General features: G+C 50.7%; 7 protein-coding genes across 7 annotated transcripts; 5 read left to right on the forward strand and 2 right to left on the reverse strand.

Annotated features, from left to right (window-relative positions):
• Nucleotides 1-626: 626 nt before the first annotated feature.
• On the forward strand, nucleotides 627-2023 carry N7518_010402 (HSP70/90 family co-chaperone CNS1; the record flags this gene model as incomplete). The annotated part of the gene is made up of 3 exons (XM_057191328.1): nucleotides 627-918; nucleotides 980-1252; nucleotides 1308-2023. 3 exons carry the CDS (start codon nucleotides 627-629, stop codon nucleotides 2021-2023), a joined length of 1281 nt encoding a protein of 426 aa, XP_057037464.1.
• A 16-nt stretch (nucleotides 2024-2039) lies between these two features.
• N7518_010403 (uncharacterized protein) lies at nucleotides 2040-2222 on the forward strand (the record flags this gene model as incomplete). Its single annotated transcript, XM_057191329.1, has 1 exon — nucleotides 2040-2222. One exon carries the CDS (start codon nucleotides 2040-2042, stop codon nucleotides 2220-2222), a length of 183 nt encoding a protein of 60 aa, XP_057037465.1.
• Nucleotides 2223-2804: 582 nt separating this feature from the next.
• N7518_010404 (putative endo-1,4-beta-xylanase) lies at nucleotides 2805-4491 on the forward strand (the record flags this gene model as incomplete). Its single annotated transcript, XM_057191330.1, is given in 6 exon segments — nucleotides 2805-2849; nucleotides 2861-3057; nucleotides 3134-3290; nucleotides 3340-3472; nucleotides 3531-3644; nucleotides 3707-4491. The coding sequence occupies 6 exon segments, from the start codon at nucleotides 2805-2807 to the stop codon at nucleotides 4489-4491; spliced, it is 1431 nt and encodes a 476-aa protein (XP_057037466.1).
• A 233-nt stretch (nucleotides 4492-4724) lies between these two features.
• On the reverse strand, nucleotides 4725-6282 carry N7518_010405 (DUF2841 domain-containing protein; the record flags this gene model as incomplete). Its single annotated transcript, XM_057191331.1, has 4 exons — nucleotides 4725-5245; nucleotides 5296-5481; nucleotides 5532-6043; nucleotides 6083-6282. The coding sequence occupies 4 exons, from the start codon at nucleotides 6280-6282 to the stop codon at nucleotides 4725-4727; spliced, it is 1419 nt and encodes a 472-aa protein (XP_057037467.1).
• Nucleotides 6283-9536: 3254 nt separating this feature from the next.
• On the forward strand, nucleotides 9537-10763 carry N7518_010406 (uncharacterized protein; the record flags this gene model as incomplete). The annotated part of the gene is made up of 2 exons (XM_057191332.1): nucleotides 9537-9735; nucleotides 10063-10763. 2 exons carry the CDS (start codon nucleotides 9537-9539, stop codon nucleotides 10761-10763), a joined length of 900 nt encoding a protein of 299 aa, XP_057037468.1.
• A 1073-nt stretch (nucleotides 10764-11836) lies between these two features.
• Nucleotides 11837-15107, forward strand: N7518_010407 (putative nuclear serine protease HtrA2/Nma111; the record flags this gene model as incomplete). Its single annotated transcript, XM_057191333.1, has 4 exons — nucleotides 11837-12250; nucleotides 12321-14624; nucleotides 14681-14878; nucleotides 14940-15107. 4 exons carry the CDS (start codon nucleotides 11837-11839, stop codon nucleotides 15105-15107), a joined length of 3084 nt encoding a protein of 1027 aa, XP_057037469.1.
• A 1034-nt stretch (nucleotides 15108-16141) lies between these two features.
• N7518_010408 (uncharacterized protein) lies at nucleotides 16142-20251 on the reverse strand (the record flags this gene model as incomplete). The annotated part of the gene is made up of 5 exons (XM_057191334.1): nucleotides 16142-16705; nucleotides 16772-17086; nucleotides 17136-19874; nucleotides 19931-20021; nucleotides 20076-20251. 5 exons carry the CDS (start codon nucleotides 20249-20251, stop codon nucleotides 16142-16144), a joined length of 3885 nt encoding a protein of 1294 aa, XP_057037470.1.
• Between the last annotated feature and the right edge of the window lie 103 nt (nucleotides 20252-20354).

Consider the following 20354-nt stretch of genomic DNA (forward strand, 5'->3'; position numbering starts at 1 on the left):
CGATTGATGCGGGGTTTGTTTTGGTCGGGGTTTCACCGATGACATGGCCTCCGAGGTGCGGAGGTTTGTCGCCGGAATAAGGAGGGTTGCTTTAACTTTCTGCAGGCTGTCGGTTGCGGGGATTAGTACACAAGATCAGGCCTGTATAGTAGGTGTCCGACACTGCCTGGGTTGTAGTCCTTGCCTAGTATACTAGTTCCTCATGCATCAAACGGTGTGGTATATGCCTTGTTCCCTGCTATGAGAAAACTCCGATAGAACCAGCCAATAGTGAATCAAGTATATAGATCGTGAAATATAACCCAACAGCAGCAAATTGATAGATTGATAGAGTATGAAGAATGGCGGCCTCAGGCCCTCTCCACGTGCGGTCATCGACCTAGAAACACCCAGTGCATCATGGAATATCCTGATTGTAAACCCAAAATCTTCCTATAATTTTTTGGTTTTCTTCTTCTTCGCAAGTTTTATATTCTTGCATCTCATTCCAGTCCGACTAATCCGGTAATAGGGCTTAGGGCTGATCAAACCCCTCCTGTTTGCACTGTTTGCATCGCGGGCATAGTTTCTAAGCATTGGACGATCACCAAATTAAGCGCAACATTTTCTTGTGACCAACGCTCAAGATGTCGCGCGTCGAAGAACTTCCAGATGACTTTGATGAGTCGCTCAACCTCAACAAGGCGCCTCCTGAGGTTACCCAGGGCGTACCCGTGCCCGGGTTTGACGCCTTCGCTACAAACGAAACTCCCTTCCCGATCAACGAGGAAGCACTGAAGGCGCGCAATACCGATCCCAATGCACCAGAACTTCCGCCGGCTATTGCAGCCATTCAGTCGCATTCGTCAGAGGAGTTGATGGCAATGATGAATAAGACGCCTCTGTTCATGACCGATATTGAGAAAGCGGGTGACGAGAGTACGTGCGACCATTCCTTGGACATGGCTGTTCGATTCGACTAATATATATTGGTTAATAGAGGGTGAAAACGTACTATTGGATGCCCTTCAGGCTCTGCAGAACGAGGGTACCAGGGGCGAGGTTGCGAATAGCTACAAAGGACAAGGCAATGAAGCTGTGCAGGGACTCAAGTGGATTGATGCTAAAGAGTTCTACACAAAGGCTCTTACTGTTATTAATGCCAAGGAGGATAAGTGGGAAGCGCCCGAAGACCCCGAGGAAGAGGCGGCGCTGTTGCGCAAGTTGGAGGAGGCGTCGTATATCAACCGGGCATTGTGCAACTTGGAACTAGGCATGTCTTATCCTCTTGGCTGCATAGCACATTGGCTAATATATTTCATTTGCAGGAAACTACCGTTCTTGTACCCTCGACTGCGCTGCCACCCTCAAGTTAAACCCCAAAAACGTGAAGGCCTTCTATCGCTCCTCCTTGGCACTCCTCAAGTTGGACAAAGTGGCCGAGGCTGAAGATGCTGCAGCCCGAGGATTGGCAATTGACCCAGAAAGTAAAGCTCTTCTAGAATCTGCCAAAAAGATTGCCGAGCGCAAGGCCCTATTAGAGCGTGCTGCCGCGAGGAAGAAGGCCGAAGAAGAAAGGGTGCGCAAGCAGAATATGGTTCTCAGCGCAGCTCTGCGCGCCCGTCAGATCAGAACTCGCAAAACCGCTCAACCTCCTGATATAGAAGATGCCGGGATCCGCCTTGTCCCTGATCCCCTTTCACCCGAGAGCACAATCGAGTTCCCGGTCGTTTTCCTTTACCCCATGGATGCCCAGTCAGACTTTGTCAAGGCATTTTCTGAGATGAACGCAATCGAGGACCACCTGAGTTACATCTTCCCCCTTCCTTGGGACAAGAAGAAGGAGTACACCGTCGAAGGTGTTGAATGCTTCATGCAGACTGTCTCTGGTGGTTTGATCAAAGCTGGCAAGAAGCTGCCTTTATTGCAGATTCTCTCTGGCGGTAAGGTCGAGGTTGTGGATGAGCTTGTCACCATCCACGTCGTGCCTATCTCCAAGACTGGGAAATACATTGCAGAGATGAAGGCTCGGAAGACTGGCTGAGTGGTATCTCACTAATATGAAGCCTACCGCTCAACTTTCAGCCGATCCGTTGATTTCTATGGAATTTGCGTCCACAAAGTCATCACACCCATGGGAGCGCTGCTTCCTGCCTATCGACCTCTTGGTCTGGATTTGGCTGGAACAGTGGTACCTCACCACTCTCAACACTCAGCTCTGGTCCGACCACGGAGCAACATGACGTTATAAAATCTCTGATACCCCTTAAAAGCGCCAGTCTTGTGTATACATATGCATTTTCAGATCTTATAGATATCATTGAGGCGGCAACGCCCCCTTTTTAAGCAAAAGGTCTTTCCAAGGTTGCAATCCAGCAAGTATTGGCTCGGATTGATCGTAGCCATTGTTTGAATCATGTCTGACCTGAATGAGCATTGGGGAGACCTGCTCAGCCTGAAGCATCAAGCTGATTCTGATCTGACTATTGCACTTTTAGGGTAGTCAATATTTACCCGAAGGAGAAGTTGAAGAGAAGAATTGATCGACAGCCTTGAAGATCCCCCGGATTTGTAGAAAATCACATTTACCCGGTCTCCTCTTCCCTCCATGAAGAATATGGAAAAAAGCCCCTTTTTGCCGTGAAGGAAATACGGAATTTGCTCCGCCGTCTCCCTATTCGTTTCTCTCCCTTGCCCACTATGTGGCGTCGCGTCCCGTGTCAGTTTCCCTGGCTAAAGCAACGAATTTCATGCACAACTCATGCCCATCAAGCATCTCAGCCATGACCAAGCCCATTTGACTGTTTGAAACGGCCGCGGCAACTATGCCACGGCCTTTCGGCCCGTTCGAGTTGACAAGGTGGTCTAATGTGAAACCTAGCGCCGGAGTCCTGGAAACGTCCAAGACCCTACCAATTTGACGCTGTTTATCTCTGGTTATAAAAGGAGCTTGTTGGCCGTTTCGATTTCTCGCTCTAAGTCGAGATCTTGCGGTCAATTCATTATTGGCGTTGATTACCTCGTCATGGTTCATTTCTCCACTATTGCCCTGGCATTGGCCAGTGTTCTTCCTCAGCTGTATGGTTTATCTTCCGATTCCCAGCTTGTTGACAGTTGACAGTTGACAGTGACTGATGCCCATTTCTCTCAATAGGACCAATGCATCCGGATTGAACACCGCTGCTGTCGCAAAGGGAAAGCTATACTTCGGATCAGCTACTGATAACCCCGAGTTGACGGATACTGCATACCTTGCCCAGCTGAGCAACACAGACGACTTTGGTCAAATTACACCCGGCAATGCGCAGAAGGTTGGACTGGCCTTACCGTGCTATTCAACACCTCGCTAATCGTCGCTAGTGGGATGCAACTGAACCGTCTCAGAACACCTTCTCCTATACCAATGGAGATGTCATTGCCAACCTCGCTGCTACGAATGGCCAGAAGCTGCGATGCCATACTCTGGTTTGGTATAGCCAGTTGCCCAGCTGGGGTAAGTTCTGTTATCTCATGTCTTTCAATGCGGGAATAGCGATCTAATTTATAACCAGTCTCAAGCGGCTCCTGGACGAACGCGACTCTGCTCGCCGCCATGAAGAACCACATCACCAACGTGGTGACTCACTACAAAGGCAAATGCTATGCTTGGGATGTTGCCAACGAAGGTCAGTGCCGAACTAGGAACATATCACATCATCACACAAGTCGCTAATGTATAGATTACTAGCCCTCAACGAGGACGGAACCTACCGTGACAACGTCTTCTACCAATACATCGGCGAGGCATACCTCCCCATCGCGTTCGCCACAGCAGCAGCCGCAGACCCAGACGCCAAGCTCTACTACAACGACTACAACATCGAATCCGCCGGGTCCAAGGCAACAGGTGCCCAGAGAATCGTCAAGCTGGTGCAGCAGTACGGCGCCAAGATTGACGGCGTCGGCCTACAAGCACACTTTATCGTCGGAAGTACCCCTAGCCAGAGCGCGCAGACTACCAATCTGGCCGCGTTCACGGCCCTGGGTGTCGAAGTTGCCTATACTGAGCTTGATATCCGGATGACTCTCCCGTCGACTTCGGCCTTGCTTGCGCAGCAGTCGACCGATTACCAGAATACCGTTGCGGCTTGTGTGGCAAATACCAAGTGTGTGGGCGTTACTATTTGGGACTACACGGACAAGTACTCGTGGGTTCCTAGTACATTCTCTGGTCAGGGTGCTGCGTGTCCTTTGGATGCGAACCTGGTGAAGAAGCCGGCTTATGATGGTATCTTGGCTGCTTTGGGTGGTACGGCTTCTGGTACTTCCACTTCCTCTACGACTACCGTTACCAGCACGACTACCTCTGTTACCAGCACGACTACCTCTGCTGCCAGCACTACTACCAGCTCTGGTAGTACTACTGGCGTCCCTCTCTATGGTCAGTGCGGTGGGCTGGGCTGGACTGGAAGCACAACCTGCGCAAGTGGGACCTGTAAATACTCCAATGACTGGTACTCGCAGTGCCTGTAGGCTTATCGGAACAATCGAATGGGAAATAGGCCGGCCTACCCATCTCTTTGTATCTATCCCTGAATTTTGACTCGGCTCATTGGTTACAGGCTCAACTGGTGATCTTTAGAGGCGTCACCTCGGGCTTACTCGTAAATAATTATTCGGACAGAGCTGTCTTGTTCCAATACAACCCGAACGAAATTCATTATCGTAAAAAGATATCCTCCGTGCTCCGGTCCATGCTTAGACGCTCAATAGTTGAAATAATAAGGGTGGCCGTATGGCATCATTGACTCTGTTGACAAGTTTTCCGTCGATGTCTGGGTGATTGGAACACCTGCATCCTGGGACATATTAGGGGTACCGTAGAAATCCATCGGGGCCGATTGAATGCCAGAAACGCCGGGATATGGATAGTGCGCCATGCTGATGGAACGCGTTCGATCAATTAAATGAGTCCCGGCAGATAGTGATTCGTGCTTTGGCCTCAATTCCAATGGTGATGTTGACATGTTGGAGGGGCTGACGGAATGGTATTGGCTGCTGGGGCCCAGGTGCATCGGGCTATAAGGATTGGGGGGGTTGTACGCTGACGCGCTCGGCAGGTCTCCGGTGGTGACTTTGGTTATATCGATTCCGAAGATGCCGTCGCTGCACTCGGACTCGACGATATTCTGGGAAGAGACGGGTTCGGTTGGCGAGCTTTGTTCGCTGGATGTGTCCTCTGCCATATGAGGAAGATTGGTGCGAGCTATGCACACTTGTTTTCCCTCTAGGTACATGTGAGAAGGGGATTGAGGAGTAATGCGAGGGAGTATGTACCTGAAATTCCATCCAGGAATCTTTCCTCTTCCTCGCGAACTCGATATGCCTCATCCAGGATTTGTAGCCGCTCGACCGGCAGGATCTGACGACGGATGGGCTGATCGCATTGTTTTAATCTGGCGGTTGTGATTCCATGCGATTCGCGCATCTCGCAGAGCATGTATACCAAAAGTCGAATGCGTTCTGACTCCTATCAGCTTGGTCGGACATCCGGAACGATATTTGTGTCTTACCAACTTTTGGAAGATGATCCGGCTCCCTATGGCTCACTCCACGCGGCCACCACGGTGGCTTAGTTGCCTCTGGATCAAGCTGTTGAGTTCTGCCTTCGACAATCTTCCGTCCATTGTATGGGTAGTTCACCTGCTTGCGCGGCTCGACTAATTTGATGTAGGCCTTGGCTATTATTCGACAGTTTGTTTGTTGCAAGTTTTGGAAGATTTTCTCATAGTAGAGACGCAACAGACCTCTCTCTTTTACAGAGATTAAGGCTTTCTGGTGTGCAGCCAAGTTGAGGTTCCGACCTGCAAAGTTCTTCTTGGGCTCTGAGGCTTGTACAGGCCAGGATTCGGTTGGCCACATTGTCGGGTGAAATGTAGACTCTGATTGCACAGGAACTTGTATCCGCTGTTGACTACTCGGACACATTCCACGATAAGCCACGAGCTCCCCCTGCGACGGGGCAGAGCTGTGGTTGTTAAACGGGGGCCCGCTAGACCGCACCGGGACCTCGGGAGAAACTGTTCTATGTCAATAAGACATTCATGTGGAGTCAAAAGAGCACTTGCCTTGACATCGGGTTGCGTGGGCTTCTCTCGACATCGCCACCGCTCGGAGGAATTCACTGGTGACCCTAGGGGAGAGGATGGTCTGGCGGCTCTCTGAAATGGAATCGGAGGCCCTTTGGCATAGATTGCCATCGCTATCTATGTAGATCATAGCATAATGGGCATACTCTGGTTCCTCTGGCGATCGCCTGGACATGTTTTCCGCGCCCTGGCTAGCATCAGCTCTGTCAAGGTCATTGGCCACGGAAACAGGATGAAATACCCTATAGATGGACCCAACGGCTGGCCCCGGATTGTACGGTTGGCAAGCTTGTCCAGTTTTGCCTCCAGTTCTATACCGGAGTGGGCCACAAGGGGAATCGAAGAAGGGTGGATTTTTCTACGGGGACTTGGGGATGGGAAGACCATGCTGCGACGGCCACACACTAGCAATAATAATGCCTCTGGTCAGCTCGCGACTGCCGATCTGTGACTAACGAAACGATGTGCCTACACATAAGGGTTCATAAAAAAGCCACACTGGGTCTGTCCAGGTGTGGCGCACTGCCTACTCCGTATCTACTCCGTGCGTAACTAGAGTGCAAAGGTGGAGGCCCAACTTCAAATAGCCCAGGCCGGTGGAGTCGAATGGACTGATCTGCAGAGCGCCCATGCAGATACAGTATCGAAACCGACGACGGAGTATTTGGGCGCATTAGGTCTTGATTTGGAATGCGGATTTGTTTTCCTATCATTGACCTATTATAATGCTATAGGGATGATAGAGCCGGAGATTTGAATTCCCGAATTACGACTGCGCAGGTCTTTGAACTTGAGAAGTAAGCTAGGTATGTACTATGTTGTCTATGCCCATATGGATCTGTTCGTGCCGCTGTGAGGTAGACTGGCTATGTTTCAAGCCTCACAACTCAATTCGTTGAAACATGCCCCTTGGAACTGCCAGACACCTGCAAGCCATCATACCATAGCCAGTGGGAAAAGTACTATAGAATCTCAATCCAAGGGCCTTGCGCCAAGCGGTTGCCTTGTGCCAATATTCCCGAGACTGTAGATGTACTAGTTGCTCTCCATCTCCTTGCTTATCTGATTAATAATACCACACCGTTGACTCACAGGGCTAGATCTAAGACACGGGCGCATTTGGTGCAGTGCATACATGTTATAGTTAGTTCGTATAGTTAGTTCGGTTTAGTTCTGTACCTATCGTCCACCTGGGCAAGATCGATTCTTATGTCATGCACGCCCTCGTCATGCGAAGTTTAATTCTTTACCGGCCGGGCGGCCTTAATTCGGTCTCGAAGCCTCAAACGTCAGATTCCAGAATATCGGCCGAACGGGCTTACTTCGGTGCTGGAATGCTTCAAGCTCAGAATAGGAGATCGACAGGTGCTGGTTGAAAGGGGGGGGGGAATGTGAAATAATCGCTAAATCACTAAAGCACTATATGTAGGAATAAGCGATGGTCAATTCGCCACCCAGTACGGAGTATGTATGGAGTACTCCGCGGAGTACTCCGTAAAGGCCCATGCATTGATAATCGACAGTACATAACTAACTACAATATACATGGTTAATATAGCATTCAACCCCCGTCAAGTGGAGTAACATTCTTCTAATCAAACGCACGATAAGCTTCTCATTCGGATGTTCCCTTGTGGGGAGTCGAGGTTCAGGAACATTCAAATGTTTGACCTCGGAGGGTCCGTATGTACGGAGTTAGCTCCGGAGTCCTCGGATGCTCTCCGGACAAGGGAATCGGCACCTGTCCACGCGGGTAAAGGCTTAAGGTTTCACCGTCATCGGGAAACAGATTGAGTTTAAAGTTTGGACTCGTCGGGACTCGATACATACAACATCGACATCAAGCTAAACCGCTGTCAGTTTACGCCATTGCGCAGCCCCGTAATCCCAATTCGCAGAAACCGCGCATATCCGACCTGCATTTCCTGGAAACGGGGTCGAATCGTGTGGCGTCCAGATGACGCTTCGTCGTGGCCCACAGTTCCTGTTGGAGCGTTCTGCATTTCGCGCTACCTATGCACAACTATGTATGGACGGAGTATACGGAGTGCCGGGCCAATGGACGAAGTTCTCAAATTTGGGCTTCGATCATACTACTCAGATTTAACAATGCTTTCTTATCCCCTGCTGATCCACCACGCTGCATGCCTTTACGAGCATGTTGTATAGTGGAGATCGCTAGCACCTGCGATTGACTATAAATAGGGTCGTTTAGCAATTTACCCTTTTATCCGAGATACTGATGTGTCGCTTGACTGTTCCTGACACGTCAAGTTAGGAAGGATCTCCCATTCCCTATCTCATCTACATACATAGGAAGCGTGTGCCCATCTCCCCGAGTGTGGTTTGTGGGTACTGATCGCCAAGCCATACATAAGTGCCAAGCGATTGGAAAATACATGGTTACCTACGGAGTAGATATGTACAACAAAGTGCGATCTTGCTTAGGAAGAAGTTTCCGTGCTCCCTTCGGCATCCTTGCCGAAGGGCTTTGGTCTTCTGTCCGTGGCGTTCTCCCCGGCACCTGAGCCCAACGACGGGACCAAAGCGCTCTTCGTGTGTTAATATAGCGGTAAGAGATGTGATGCCTGCATGGGGTAATGACCTCGGCTAGTTGCTATGAGTAGGAAATTGGTATAGGCGTCTATCGATTGTCACATGTCGTACGGAGTACTCCGTACTTACAATCGTTTTATATTGCATAGCTTTTTGACCATATTTCCCAATATTCTACCGTTTGCCTATGTTGTACATTCTTTCACACATCTAGCTGGAAAGGATAATGGCATGTCTGATATTATTATTAGGGCTATTTAGTTCCAATATGGTAAAAAATAGAGAAATCGTTAGCCGACTATTGCTCATATTCCAGGCATCAACATTCATTGCCTGAGGCATAAATCGTACCCCGTGACTGTCGAATGTCACTTTCATTGTGGACACCAGCCTCTCTAAACATCAAGTACACTCTTAAACTCTGGATCACAAAGTCAAGTTCAAACTCAACTTGACATATTGCATTATCATCCCAACGTCATTCATTCGAGCCTTGTGTCTCCACCATTCCAAAAAGGCTCCGCTGCATTAGCCCGCCCACGGCTGATCGCTCTGAATCTGGGCACCAGAATCTGTCTTGCTACGAATCCCAGTTCGCTGGAGACGCCGTGTTCCCAATACAACCCGTCTTCTGATTGAGCCAATCATCGCTCTCCTTTTTTGTTTCTAGCAGCTTCGGGATCTCGCCTATCTGCCTATCCCTGGATTCCTGGTCAACAGGCGCCGTTGGACCTTCACCGTCTCGTCCGTGCGGCCTGCGTAATTCAGCCACAGTAGCCTCCCTAAATCGAGGGGATCGCTGGAGAAGAAGTATTACAGGGCGAAAATAATCCCTTGAGCCCTCCCTCAACCGTGATGGTCCCTCAATACACAATGGACCCCAATACTGGTTATCCCGCGGGCTATCCCGTCCCGACTCAAAGCCCCCAAAACCAACAGATGTCTTTCTACCCTAATGCTGTTCCTCAATACCCCCAATCAAAGACACCGTCGGGTCAACATTTTGGTATGCCCATGCAGCCTGGTCCTGGTGGAGCTATGATGCCTTCAGGTTTCCCCCAACAATCTTCCGGTTCGTTCCCTCCCCCTTTTTTTGTTATTATCATTGGCACCGTGCGTCTGTCACTTTACCCCGGGCTAGAATTGTTGCCCAAATTCTTCGAAAGGAAGGGTCCTATGAGGCTCAAGATCGGATTGAATTATTTCCATTCAAGCTCCCTCATGCTTGTGTCACCCACCCTAAACCCCCTATGGCTTGGATGAAACTGGCCCTGCCGCTCTCAATGCATTGGCCCTTGGCATTGTCGGGCTTTGATCATTTGTCTCCTGTCTACTGTTGCCAACTAACCAGGTCACTTTATTTTGGAATATTTGGACTGACCATGCTTAATCATAATAGCAGCACCTATGGATAACTTCTCAGCGCCCTACACCCAGACCTCCATACCTACCTCCATGGGACAGTTCGTCCCCCCTCAAGGCACATCCGGCGCAAACATGCCATCTCAAGTAGCGCAGACCTTCTCCCAAAATATGGCTTCCATATCAGCGAACAACCTCCTCGGCACACAGCCCAAACTCCCTTCACAAATCAACTCGCCCCAGACCGTTGCCTCTCCTGCGGTTCCGAACCCGGCCCAGGCCCAGGCTCAATTTGCGGCGCGTGAGAAGGCCCGTGTCACGGCCCTCCTTGACATCAACTCGGCCTTGTTGCAAGAGGTAGTGAACCTTCAAGCTGCCGGCAAGGCTGGCGCCGTCTCCAACCCGGATACAAATTCACCGGCGTCCGAGCAACCAGATATATCCAAAGCCAATCAGAAGAGCCCCGAATATATGGAGTGCATGCGACGCCTACAAGTCAACCTAGCCTACCTCGCGACTATCGCCGATCGATCGAAGAAAGCGAGTGGCGTCGTGCCCCAAATGCCAGCGATCATGACACCGCCTCCCAACCTCCCCTCTGTTAATGAGCTATATGTCAGACTCAACGAGCTCTTCTCGCGCTCTGCAAAGGCCTCTACTCCACAACGGCCAAGTCCTCCGTCCATGCAGGGAAACGGTGGACCTAGCCCTGGCGCTATGACTGAGTCAATTATTTGAGAAACTAATGAGGAAATATGCAATCCTCCGCGTGAGAAGGCATGCCACATATTATATCGAGCCCCTGATTTGTCTACCGCCGCGACTCAGACCATGGTACGGGCCACTAATGCAAGCTCTATGGGAGGCGCCGGCCCATTCTCTTCAACACCATTATACCCACAGAAGCATGGGCCTTCCACCATGCGCACCGTCTCTGCCAGCTGAAAATCGTGTGTGACCAGTTGAACTTCAAAGCAGTCGTATTCTATCTGTATCTGAATGGGAGATACTCCAAGTCCCCCGCTTTGGAAGTATGGGAGTATTTGCCGAGGAAGAACTCTCATGTTTGAGTAGATCAGGCTACAAAGCAACCTCCAAATTTGTACATTAGTTGAAAATAACGTAACATTCCATGTGCCTATCTCTCAAGATTAAACAGAGAGGTTTTCAAAGTTATTTGACAGTTGGGCGCATAGACATGCACGTCCTTATCGGCATTACCGCCTGTTCTCTCCTTCTGAAGCCTGATACCAACCTCCTTTTCAAGGTAAGACGTCTTCTAGTGCTAGATAGCAGAACTAACGGGCTCTAGTCTTGTATGACTCTAACCTGTCAGAATATATGAACACGATGGTAATCGTACTAGTTTTGCCGGCAATAATCCTAAGATATAAGTAACGCCCTCGGCCAATAATATGGCCCTACTCCTTCTCCGCCTTTGGGACCTTGTTGGAGGGCATGTTTTGCCTCGATGTCAAGGCGCGTACACATTTCCCCCAATTGTCTAGTGGATGTATTGCTCTTGGTCAGCTCTATGCAGAAGGAGCTTGCGAATCACTGCCATCCCTCCTTTGTCATCTTGTCAAGCTTCAAACCGAACCTCCATTCCTTTGAGGTCTCCAGCCGCCGCTAATCGGTCATTTGCGTCACATTCCTTAACTCCGCATCGTCTACATCTTCACGTGTTTCGTTCGTCCGATACCCCATTCTCTGCTACCCCGTTAGCCTCAAGAGGCTCCCGCGCGATCTCGACTCTCGCCAACCGCCTAAACCCCCGTCCATACCTCTTCCGGACCTCAGATCTCTTCGCTATGGATGGCATGGGCGATATCAGTGCAAAGCGAAAGCGCAGCACAGCGGCCGATAATTCCGAGCATCCGAACAAGCAACTTAGACCTGAGCCTGCAGTCTTAACTCCCGACGATTCAACGCCTGCGAATGGAACCGTATATGAGATTGAGGGGGATTCAGATGGTGCTCCCTCGCCAGTTGCCATCCCCGCTGCAGCAGATTCACCTGAATGGCAAGCTACCATTGAGAAGGTCGTGAAATGCGCTGTCTCCATTCACTTTTGTCAAACCTGTTCGTTCGACACAGAGCTCTCAATGTCCAGTCAAGCAACTGGTTTCGTCGTGGACGCAGAGCGTGGCTACATATTGACCAATCGTCACGTTGTTGGTTCTGGTCCTTTCTGGGGATACTGCATATTTGACAACCATGAAGAAGTAAGTCGATGCTGCGCCATAGTTTGGTCAAAGCTCTTGTCTGGTTACTAACAAGATTGTCAAATCGCAGTGCGATGTCAAACCGGTATACCGCGACCCCGTTCACGATTTCGGTATTTTAAAGTTCGACCCGAAGAAAATCCGATATATGGCAGTCACTGAGCTCAAGCTCCAGCCGGATGGCGCGCGCGTTGGCACGGAAATCCGCGTTGTGGGTAACGATGCTGGAGAAAAGCTGAGCATTCTGTCCGGCGTGATCAGTCGACTGGACCGAAATGCGCCTGAATATGGAGAGGGCTACTGTGATTTCAACACAAACTACATCCAGGCCGCAGCTGCAGCCAGTGGCGGTAGTTCAGGAAGTCCTGTGGTCAATCTTGCTGGCCATGCAGTTGCTTTGCAGGCTGGTGGTCGAGCTGACGGGGCTGCGACAGACTACTTCTTGCCGCTGGACCGCCCGCTCCGTGCACTCGAGTGTATCCGCCAAGGTCAGCCTATCACTCGTGGTACAATTCAAACACAGTGGGTCTTGCGGCCTTTCGACGAGTGTCGCCGTCTTGGTCTGAGCCCGGAGTGGGAGGCTGCTATTCGTGCCGCAGCACCTACTGAAACGAACATGCTTGCGGCGGAGATCATTCTTCCAGAGGGACCCGCAGATGGTAAGTTGCTGGAGGGAGACGTGCTGATTAAGGTGAATGGAGAACTTCTTACGAAGTTTGTTCGTCTCGACGATATCCTAGACTCGAGTGTCGGTGAATCTGTCAAGCTGCTGGTTCAGAGAGGCGGTCAAGACGTTGAGGTCGAGTGTCAAGTGGGAAATCTCCATGATATCACACCCGATCGTTTCGTGACAGTTGCGGGCGCAAGTTTCCATGATTTGTCGTACCAGCAGTCACGTCTCTATGCCATTGCTACTCGCGGAGTCTATGTCTGCGAGTCGGCAGGCTCTTTCAAGCTGGAGAACACCGTGGCAGGGTGGATCATTGATTCGATCGATAAGCGGCCCATCCGTAATCTCAATGAGTTCATAGAGGTCATGAAGAACATTCCTGATCGTACTCGTGTGGTGATCTCCTACCGCCATATTCGCGATCTCCACACAAAAGGAACTAGCATCATCTATGTTGACCGTCACTGGCACCCCAAGATGCGGTTGGCGGTCCGTAACGACGAGTCTGGTGTCTGGGATTTCTCCGATATCGCCGATCCCATTCCTGCCGAACCTCCTGTCCCGAGAGAGGCCAACTTCATCCAGTTAGACGGTATCAGCCAGCCTGCTGCTGCCGAGATTGTCCGTAGCTTCGTGCGTGTGTCGTGCATCATGCCATTGAAGCTAGATGGATACCCGCAAGCTAAGAAGACCGGGTTTGGACTGGTCATCGATGCTGAGAAGGGTCTGGTAGTAGTATCACGAGCCATTGTCCCCTACGACCTTTGCGACATCAACATTACCGTGGCCGACTCGATCATTGTCAGTGCCAAGGTTATCTTCTTACATCCGCTTCAGAACTACTCCATTATCCAATACGACCCCAGCCTCGTCAAGGCTCCGGTCAAGAGCGCCCAGCTCAGCACCGACTATATCAAACAAGGCCAAGATACCATCTTTGTCGGCTTCAACCAGAACTACCGCATTGTCGTGGCCAAGACTACTGTCACTGATATCACAACTGTGTCAATCCCCGCCAACGCAGCTGCTCCCCGTTACCGTGCAATCAACCTCGACGCCGTGACCGTGGACACTGGGCTCAGTTCACAATGTTCAAATGGTGTGCTTGTCGGCGAAGACGGTGTGGTACAGGCCTTGTGGCTGAACTACCTCGGTGAGCGCTCGGCAAGCTCTCACAAGGATGTCGAATACCACCTCGGCCTCGCCACTCCATACCTGCTTCCCGTTATTTCCAAGATCCAGCAAGGCGAAATCCCAACGTTGCGAATCTTAAACATGGAAAGCTACGTTGTGCAGATGAGCCAGGCTCGCATCATGGGAGTCTCGCAGGAGTGGATTAACAAGGTCACCGAGACCAACCCATCGCGACACCAGCTGTTCATGGTGCGCAAGGTTGACAGTCCTCCGGCAGGCGTCACTCCCGACCCCAGCACCAGCTTCCAAGAAGCCGACATTATTCTCACGCTGGATGGCAAGATCATCACTCGCGTTTCAGAGCTGGATGTCATGTATGAGAAGGAATTCCTAGATGCATTGGTCATACGGAACGGCGAGGAAGTGCGCATCCGCGTCCCCACGGTGCCGACTCAGGATATTGAGACGGATCGTGCCCTTGCTTTCTGCGGTGCTGTCCTACAGAAGCCTCACCATGCTGTTCGCCAGCAGATCTCCAAGGTTCACAGCGAGATCTACGTGAGCGCGAGAGTTAGTTTCGACACCTCAGTCACATCTATTCAAATCCCGCTAACACTATCCTTCAGAGCCGTGGTTCCCCCGCTTACCACTACGGCCTTGCGCCCACTAACTTCCTCACTGCTGTCAACAGCGTCTCGACTCCAGACCTGGATAGCTTTATTCGGGAGGTCCGCAAGATTCCTGATAACGAGTACTTCCGTATTCGCGCCGTGACCTTCGACAACGTTCCCTGGGTTGTTACCATGAAGAAGAATGATCATTACGTGAGTCTTACCATGCATTATGCACAGAAGTCAAATATCGAACCGTCCTAACGTCCAACAGTTCCCCATGTCCGAATATGTCAAAGACCCCACCAGTGCATCTGGCTGGCGCACCATCTCCTACGAGACTCAGATCGGTGTGGCACCCGACGCTGCCAATCTCAACCCTGATGCCATGGATGAGGTTGCCGATGGAGGGGCTAGTGATATCGAGCCGGATATGCAGTAAGTGATGGCTCAGCGTCTTTACTGCGTAGAGGCTAGAGCATCCTGTATTATATCTTTCTCGGCGCTGCCAGGGGTATGGGTTTGGACCGGGGTTTTTCTTTTGCCTTTCATCTTCTTGTTTCTCATTTCCATTTCATGGTGTATGTTCCGGGAATGGGCGGCCGAATATGCGGCCAAGTACAAACCATAAACGATGCACATGTGCCATATTTGTTTTGTTCCTTTGCCTTTTGCTTCCTTGGTGTTAGTGTAGAGTGTACAAGACTATGTCGGTTATTTGTGGATAGACCGTCAAATGATCAAGCTTTACTAGGATTCCCTGATGTAATAGCCCCTTTCTTTGGTTTTCATTTATCTGATGTCGCGGATACCTGTTAGATAATAGATTGGGCAAAACAATGGAGTGGTTCTATATATATGCCTTCAACAAGATGGTACGCCGAAGGAAACCAACCATACTATATTTAAACTACCAAGATAACGTGCCATGAGAAAAAGGCAAAAAAGAAGTAAGATTTAGAAGAGAATTAGAAAAGATAGAGCTCAAAATAACTAGAATTAAAATCAAAATCAAAATCAAAATCAAAAAAAGAAGTGCATCATCCGTGAATCGAACACGGGCCTCGTCGATGGCAACGACGAATTCTACCACTAGACCAATGATGCTAGTTCATGTAAAGGACGGCCCTGTAGTGCATTATAAGTCTAAACTCATTCACATCCTAATATTGACAACCATACGGAGTATGAATTCCAACATAATGCATAAGAACACTGAGAACATCCAAGGCCAAAATAACAATTCATTAACCCCATGCTCCGATGGATGCAACTATGCAGCTGTTGTCTAAAACCATAAACAGAAGTGACCACAAGAATAATACAAGATAACGCCATCATGTAGATGATACACCCATAACACCGACATAACCATGTCCACCACCAAATTCGTACCCCAAAAAAGGCCGCAGCCGTTAATGTATAGACCAATGTACAATCCAAGAAAGAAAAATCACCTGGCTGATCACTGGCTGATCACTGGCTGTTGAATCTCCAACCACCATTGAGCCGCAACCGCTGTCGTTCAGCAACATCTCTCCGAATCTCCTCCTGAGTAAGTCCATCGGGTCCGGACCAGTTCGCACTACTGGTGCGGTCACGGTATTTCTTGACCTTCTTGTCCGCCTTGAAGGTGTCTTCTAGAGAGAATGGTGCAATCGGCCCGAAGATCGAGTCAACTTCCATACCATCCTGCTCCCGGAGAAGACCCTCCAGTTCCTTTGACTGTGCCCACTTGGGAACAGGGAACATTTCGGAGTCGGAATCGTCATCATCTTCGCTATCAGTGTTGATCTCCGGCAAGTGAATACTTTCACCACTTGGGTACTTTGGAGATGGTTTGGCTGGTGGGCGTTGGGCGGAGTTGGGCGCAATCTTGTGTGCGCTTGGCGGAGGCGCATGATTTGGTTCGGCAAACGGTATCTTGCCGTTCGTGTACGTGACTATAGGATGAGCGGGACGCTGAGGTTGAGCATTTCTGTAGCTGGAAGAGCCCGACTGCGGTGCCATGGAAGACTGTCCACGGCCAAGGGTAGAAGGCTGCATAGATTCCTGAAGTCAATAATTTGCCCGAAAGAAAATTGCATAGGATCCGATGTTACTAACCTTTCTGATATTCGATTGACGGATAGGTTGTGCCATTGTGCGCACAGGTGGAATAGGGTTGTGCTCATCCTCTGTCTTTCGCCGTTTAAACTCGCCAGTTGATTGCACGCTGCTGGGTTTAGACGGCGCAGGCCGCAGGCTGTTTTCATCGTTGCCTCTCTTTGGGGGTTTCGCGGGGTTAGGCGGAGGTGGGTTGATGCTGCGGCCGCCAAATGCCTGAATTGAGCTACCCAGGCGAGAAGCAGGACGGGAAGAACCCAAGTCACTCCGTTGAGAAGACTGAGAATAAGGCTGCTCGTGCTGCAGAATTGGTCCCTGGAGACTGTTAGCAATATGAAAACCCGAATTGAAACAAGGCGCTTACCTCGTTGACTATTTGCTGGCTGCCTTGCCGCCCATGCTTCCGAGCATTCTCCGCTTGTCGTTTCTTGATCGCCTCCATACGGGCGGCTTTATTTGGATCTTCCTGAGCCGACCGTTCACGGCGTTCCCGTTCGGCCTGACGCTCCCGTTCGGCCTGGCGCTCTCTTTCAGCCTGGCGCTCTCTTTCAGCCTGGCGCTCTCTTTCAGCCTGGCGTTCTCTTTCAGCCTGGCGTTCTCTTTCAGCCTGACGCTCTCTTTCAGCTTGGCGCTCCCTTTCAGCTTCAGCACGACTTCTCATCTCCTGGCGACGGGCCTCATCTTGTTGTTGTTGCTGGGCAGCACGTTTGCGTTCTATCTCACGCTTCTGTTCTTCCTTCCGGCGTGCCTCGCGGTCTTGCTCCCTTTTGCGGTCGCTGGCAACCTGAGCCTTGCGCTGAGCTTGCGTTTGACTGGAAATAGAGCTCTTAAAGCTGCTTGCAGAAGATGTTGTATGTAAGGATGCATTGCTACCCTTCTTTTTCAGAGTTGGTTTGGATGCAGGGGCAGAGGTGGCTACGGACACACTCGACTCCTGAGCACTGGAAGACGACGGAACAGGGATTTGTTGACGAGACATGGTGCTGCCGACACGAATTGACATGGGTTGCGGCGTTGGGCGTTTCACGGGCTCGCGAGTGGGTTTGAGAGGACGACGGTCATTTGGCTTTGGCTGAGGGATGGCAAATTTCGAGTTAGACTCCTGGACCAATTCAGGTTCGCGAGATTGTTGGCGTTGTGACTGGGAGGTCTTGTGTACTGCTGAGCCTGCCCTCTCTTCCGGCTCGACCGAGGAATTTTCCTGAGCGGATTTGAGCTGGAGGGCCCTTTGCTTTTCTTGTTCCCGGGCTCTCTCGACACGCGCTTCTTCTTCTTGATCCTCACGCTCCTGCTCTTCGCGTCTGTGCTGGCGACGTTTCTCCTCTTTCTCGGTCGAGCTTCGTGTGCGCCGGCCTTCTGGGCGTTGAGGACTGCTGATAGGGACTGGTTGAGATAAATGTTTGTCATGTTTAGTGAGTGTGCCAGCACCTGGCTGAATGCGCGCCTGCTCAGGTGATGAATGTTCCATCCGTGGTGTGGCGCCAGTGCTGGAGAACAATCCTTTGGCAGATTTCATAATCGAGTGCAGTTTCAGCTTCGAAGCACTGAGATGACCGTCAAAGCGTCTTGGCGAACCTGTTGGAGTAGTAGATGTATCAACCGGCATATGAGGAAAAGAAGCGCTTTGCTGGTAGCCTTGCGGTCGGGGTGAAGAGAACATCGAGGTAGATGTGGGACGTTCAGGCTCTGCTTGAAATGCATCTTTCTTATTGACTGCTCGCGCCTTTTCGAATTCAGCAAGCTTCTCCATGACATCTGTGGTCTTGCTCCTGGAAAGCTCATGTTTCTGGGGAGAGCTCAGAGGCTTGATCCAGTCATCGTCCACCGACATAGGCTCTGAAGTTGGAGCCTCCTGTGCCCTTTCGTTCGAAGCTTCAGACTTTGCTTCAGCCTTGGAAGCTTGAAGGTCTGGGTAGGGAATCTGACCTGGTAGCCCAGAAGCGGATGGGATTGACTTTCGGGGTCGGGATGGCTGGAGCTTGCCTAGCATGCTGATTCTATCATGTAAGGACTGGGTGGATTTTTTGCTGTGCATCCTGGTAGCCTGGTCAGGATCCGCTTCGTCACTTGGTTCTTTCTCGTTGTCAATTTCCAACGCCATGGGACCGGAATTATCATCTGCTGCAGCTTGCGGAATCCTATGGCCGCCAGTCTGTCTGCCAAAGTAACTAGGACGTCCGGCAGTACTCATTTTCGCCAGGTCAATATGGCTTGTTCGAGTCTTCAAAGGTTCCCGCGCAGGAAGGGTGGCGAAGCTCAAGCTGCTTTTCCGGGCGAATGGTCGCTCTGGAGTAGAACCATCCGAAGGAGAGCCGATATCATCAAGATTGTCGAGAACTGTGTCGTCTTTCGTAGCATCTTCGGTGGCACCTTCCATATCCTCGTCCTCTGAATGAGACTCTTGCGTCTTGGTAGGTGGAGCTACCGGAGATACTGGGGCCACCAGGGCCTTTTCTGGGGATTGCTCGGGTTTTGAGACAGCCGGATCACTTTTCTTTGGTGCAGGTTTCTCATCCAGTTGCTTTTCCGGGATTTTGACATCTGGTTTCGATTTTCTTATTTTAGTTGGAGTCGACATGATTTCAGTCTCAGATTCTTTAGGAACCGATGTCATTGGATGCGCTGTTCGCTCCTGGGATGGAGCTGGAGCTGGGGTTGGGATTGGGTCCTTGTTTGGTTCGACGGTCTCCCCACGGAAGCGGATCTCTTCCCGCGCAGAGTGGAAGGTTTCCTCAGTCGTTTGTTGACTGGCCGAGATCTCGACCTCTTGAGTATCCATATTCATGGGCGCGTCCTGTTCAAAAGACTGGGTACAAGGCTGAGTAGAAGCCTGTGATTCTTGTTGCACGTCAGGCAGTACCATCTCATCATCATCGGGCATGCCATGATAGCCCGAGTCAGTGTTGTATGTGGGGAAGGAGTTCAGAGTTTGGGTGAGATCGGGGTATTCGGGCTGCGAAGCTTGCTCTGTCACGATATTGGTGCGGGGCACAGGCGATGCCGCCATGGGAGCGGGCTTAGAAACAACACGATGCATGAATGGGCTCGGGCTTGCTTGGTTTTCCAATTGTTTCTGGGCGGATGAGAAGATCTCGCTCAAGGGCTACAAGAGGCATTAGACGAGAGCTGTTGAACCAATTCGATATGAACAATACTCACCACTCGAGACTCTTCCGGGTTACGCTTCCGAGCGGTTCGAGGCGTCTTACCTCTCATCTTTCCGGGCGTCTTGAACACGTCCGCGAAGTTCCTGTGTGATTGTTAGCTAAGTAGACACATATAGTAGTGTGCGGTCGCAACTCACGCCTGGCCTTTGGATAATATCTCGGTCATATGTTCATTTAACCAGTCCAGTTCGTGTCGGACAGGGTATTCCACTTCTTCGAGTTCTTGCTCTACAAGCTCCGCCATGTTTTCCTTCTCTGCTGCAATCCATGGCGCTGAGCCGACGGGCTTCTGCGCCCTCGCGCTTGCCGCCATGACCTAGACAACGCGCCGTTGACGAAAGCGGATGAAATGAAGCTAGAAATTAATGGCGTATAGGGAGAGTTGTAAATCGTAAATGCACAATCATGGAGATTGT

This window comes from Penicillium psychrosexuale (assembly GCF_028828465.1).
Source record: "Penicillium psychrosexuale strain IBT 29551 chromosome Unknown utg000006l, whole genome shotgun sequence".
Taxonomy (NCBI): domain Eukaryota; kingdom Fungi; phylum Ascomycota; class Eurotiomycetes; order Eurotiales; family Aspergillaceae; genus Penicillium; species Penicillium psychrosexuale.